Genomic DNA, 4493 nt, shown 5'->3' with positions numbered 1-4493 from the left:
TCTGTGTTTATTCTACTTTTATTTAGTTTCTTAAATGGTATGGGCATTCAACATTAGGTGAGAGAGAGAGAAATAGTATTTCGATTTTTCTGTATGTCCTGCATATTTAGTGAATTGATAATAAAAAAAATCTTTGATCTTAGAAATTCTAGGTTACAGATTACGTTCTTATAGTGAAAAGAGCTAGAAGTAAACTGTACAGTCAGCTTGTAAACCTGTAAGGAGCCAGTACATCTGCTCATTTTAGGACTCTTAATTGGCCATCAGTGTAAGTGTGAATGGCTTATCTGTCTATGTAAATTAGTACTGTGCATCCTTATGACCTATCCAGGGTGAACTGCACCTCTTATACAGTGTAAATTGGAATTGGTTCCAGCCCACTGTTGACCCTGAACAGCATAAGCTGGATGGATGGTATCCATAGTAACAACATTTTATTATCAATGTAGAAGACAGTAGCGCACTCAGAACAAATCTTTTGTTAACATTTGAAAAAGAGCATTGCACACTGAAATTAATTCAAGATGACTGCCTGAAAATCTGACATTATGACATATTATGAATATGAAAATACACACAATTTGTATTAATTAAACGGGTAATATATGTGTGTATACATATATATATATATATATTTATATATTCCCCACTCACTCCCCACTTTGGAGCGGTCTTATTCCTTTCTTCAAGCTCGGGTCTTCTCTACCAGAGTCCTGGGAGCTTGAGGGTCCTGCACAGTATCTTAGCTGTTCCTAGCACTGCGCTCTTCTGGACAGAGATCTCAGATGTTGTTCCTGAGATCTGTTGGAGTCACTCTCCCAGTTTGGGGGTCACAGCCCCCAGTGTGGGCTGCTTTTCTTCAGCAGGGACAGGGAAGATGGTTAAACTTGATGGGAAGATGGATGGAGCCAAATACAGGACCATTCTGGAAGGCAACCTGATGGAGTCTGCAAAAGACCTGAGACTGGGACGGAGATTTGTCTTCCAACAAGACACTGATCCAAAACATAAAGCAAAATCTACATTGGAATGGTTCACAAATAAACATATCCAGGTGTTAGAATGGCCAAGTCAAAGTCCAGACCTGAATCCAATCGAGAATCTGTGGACAGAACTGAAAACTGCTGTTCACAAACGCTCTCTATCCAACCTCACTGAGCTCGAGCTGTTTTGCAAGGAGGAATGGGCAAAATTTAAGTCTCTTGATGTGCAAAACTGATAGAGACATACCCCAAGCGACTTACAGCTGTAATCGCAGCAAAAGGTGGTGCTACAAAGTATTAACTTAAGGGGGCTGAATAATTTTGCATGGCCCAATTTTTCAGTTTTTTATTTGTTAAAAAAGTTTGAAATATCCAATAAATTTCGTTCCACTTCATGATTGTGTCCCACTTGTTGTTGATTCTTCACAAAAAATTACAGTTTTATATCTTTATGTTTGAAGCCTGAAATGTGGCAAAAGGTCGCAAAGTTCAAGGGGGCCGAATACTTTCGCAAGGCACTGTATGTATGAGACTTTGGGGCTGTCTTATTCCTTCCTTCAACCTCGGGTCCTCTACCAGAGGCCTGGGAGCTTGAGGGTCCTCCACAGTATCTTAGCTGTTCCTAGAACTGCACTCTTCTGGACAAAGATCTCAGATGTTGTTCCTGGGATTCTTTTGAGCCACTCTCCCCGTTTGGGGGTCACAGCCCCCAATGTTCTATTACCATGGGGACCACTTGTCGTGGCTCAAGAAGTAGAGCGGGTCATTTCCTAATCGAAGGATTAGCGGTTCAATTCCCGGCTTGTCCAGTCAACATGTCGAAGTGTCCTTGAGCAAGACACTGTACCCCCAGTTGCTCCCGGTGATAACACCAGTGTGTGAATGGGTGAATGGCTGAATAGTGTGAAAGCGCTTTTGAGTGTGCTGAAAAGCATAGAAAAGCGCTATATAAGTATATAAGACCATTTGTGTCTTAATATATAAACTATAAAACTCAGGGAGAGAATTTCCATTCCATTCCAACTATATATATAAGACCATTTGTGTCTTAATATATAAACTATAAAACTCAGGGAGAGAATTTCCATTCCATTCCAACTTTATTTATAAAGCACTAAAAACAACCAAGGTGGACCAAAGTGCTGTACAGTGTAAATAAGAATATACAATAAAAATAGACACAACTTACAAGTACAGATAAAATCAACACCAATATAAAATATCAAAATACCAACGAGAAAAATGAGTTTTCAAAAGGGATTTAAAAACAGGCAAATCATTCCATAGCTTGGGAGCAGCAGCCGCAAAGGCATGATCATCTCTAAGCTTGTGCTTTGTTTTGGGCACACTCAAAAGTAACTGATTAACTGACCTCAAAGAACACGTAGGTGTATGCCATTGAAGCAAGTCAGATAAATAAGAAGGTGCAAAGCCATGAAGGGATTTAAAAACAAATAGTAAAATTTGATAGTGGATCCTATAAAATAAATAGGTAACCAGTGTAAGGAAGCCAAAACTGGAGAGATGTGCTCATATTTACTTATACCTGTTAAAAGACGTGCTGCAGCATTTTGGACCATCTGGAGGCTAGGACTCGCTAATCCCCAGATACAGTGCATTGCAGTAGAATGAATGGGTTTGTAAGAGTCTGCAATCACAGAGAAAAAAGATGTACATCAAACAAAGGGGTCTGCAGTTTATCAGAATTCTGGTATGATTTCAGGACCCACATGTTAAAGGCACCAACAGCAACCCATCTAATCAACACCTGAGAACTTGGTATTCTTTTGCCTCTGTTGCAGACACTTGGCCGTGTACACCCTTGGACAAATAAGTGACAAGCTTACACCGAAGATGCTGAAGATGGATTAGAGGCAGTCAAGATCCTTACAATGGATGAATCAACAGAGGTTAGAACGGATGGCAGTTCTCTACTAAAGGCTGTCTATTTGAGTCGTCTGCGTCTGACTCGGCTACTCCTGGAAGGAGGGGCCTATATAAATGAGAGCAATGAACATGGCGAGACACCACTTATGGTGGCTTGCAAGACACACCACACAGATTCACAGAGTGTACCCAAACATAAGATGGTTTGGTAAGTTCTATCAGGAATCATGAACTGGAATTGATTGAAAACTTGTTTTTATTGAGGGTTACTACCTTCTACTGTTTAAATAAATGGGATGTTTATTTCTAACAGGTATCTTCTGGAAAGTGGTGCTGATCCAAACATCCAAGACAAGTCAGGGAAAACAGCTCTGATGCATGCATGCCTTGAACAAGCTGGAGTTGAAATTCTTTCACTCCTTCTGAGCAGTGGAGCTGATCCAACTCTGGAGGATCATGCAGGCTTATCAGCACTGGTTTATGCAGTCGATTCTGGCAACAGGGGTATCCTCAGAGTCCTCCTGGATGCTTGTAAAGCAAAGGGTAAGGAAGTTATCATCATCACCACCAACAAACTGCCATCTGGTCATCAGGTGACCAAGCAGTATCTCAATGTCCCACCACCTCCTGACCTTGAGGAGCATCTGCATTATATTCCAACATCTTGTTCCATGCCTGCATATGAGGCCCATCTAAGAAGTCCTCCACATCCTGGGAGCCCCCTTCTTGGCCTCGGGGATGCCCAGGGTCTAGGTTCAGGGCCTGGCCTAGTCACATCTCATCCAGGTTCTCCAATCAAACATCCTAGTCCTTTATGTGTTCCTGCTGTTGATAAGCAACTTAATCTCCACATGCTACACTCAGAGCAGTGGTCCAAAAGTCCTTCCCCGCTGATGCAGCAGAGCCAGGCCTCTTGTTTGATAGAAGAACCAATGGCAGTTACACCTGAGGAAGACTTGTCCTTATGGGTCAATAGCCTTGCCATCCACAGAAGACCTCCAGCTGTTTCACGGCACCACAGTATCGATGTAAAAGATGCAACAGGGCTTCTGAAAGCATTAGAGTCAGGAAATAAGAACAGGGGAGGAAGTGGAAGAAGAAGCTTTGCTAGAAAGATGTCATATGATAGTGCTGCAAGTTCACTGCATTCTACTTCACACCCAAATTTGCATCAAGACAGTCTCCCCTTTCCCCATGAAACTAGTCCTGTGGATGAAGATTCCTCTGACTGTCTTAGACAATTGAATGTTTACAGTTTGCAGAATGTGGCCCATTGGCGGAACATTGGTATTGACCACTACAGCTCTGACTCTCAGTTACCACAGTTTGGCAGCCAAACCACTAGCTCCAAGACTGGTGGTGGAGCTGGATTGGGACCAGAAAGGCACAAGCTGGTAAACAGCAGATACTCCACTGTTTCAGGATCCAGGGAGTCCTTGGAGAGCTCCATCCAGAGACAAAGCATAGTTGGGCTGGAGCAAAGAGGCTCAGGTGCCTTTCTTCTGGATCATATTTCCCACAGTCGCCCTGGATACCTCCCTTCTCTGAATCCCCATGCTCCCATACCAGATATTGGTGTAAGCTCTAGCTCTTCCTACCCTTTGAGTGGAAGTAGCAAGAAAG

The 4493-nt window shown here is 42.5% G+C and overlaps 1 protein-coding gene across 1 annotated transcript in view; it reads left to right on the top strand.

Moving 5' to 3' along the window:
- Positions 1 to 2227: 2227 nt before the first annotated feature.
- ankrd34bb (ankyrin repeat domain 34Bb) overlaps positions 2228 to 4493 on the top strand; it is a 3404-nt gene continuing 1138 nt past the window's right edge. The window contains exons 1-2 of the mRNA XM_020599308.1: positions 2228 to 3078; positions 3184 to 4493. The exon at positions 3184 to 4493 is cut by the window's right edge and continues 1138 nt beyond it. Of these exons, the coding sequence (XP_020454964.1) occupies positions 2876 to 3078; positions 3184 to 4493 (1513 nt within the window). The 5' untranslated portion in view covers positions 2228 to 2875. The remainder of the gene's footprint in view (positions 3079 to 3183) is intronic.

This window comes from Monopterus albus, unplaced genomic scaffold (genome assembly GCF_001952655.1).
Source record: "Monopterus albus unplaced genomic scaffold, M_albus_1.0 scaffold40.1, whole genome shotgun sequence".
NCBI lineage: Eukaryota > Metazoa > Chordata > Actinopteri > Synbranchiformes > Synbranchidae > Monopterus > Monopterus albus.
The sequence above is the reverse complement of the archived record's forward strand: the minus strand, read 5'-3'. Positions and strand labels throughout refer to the sequence as shown.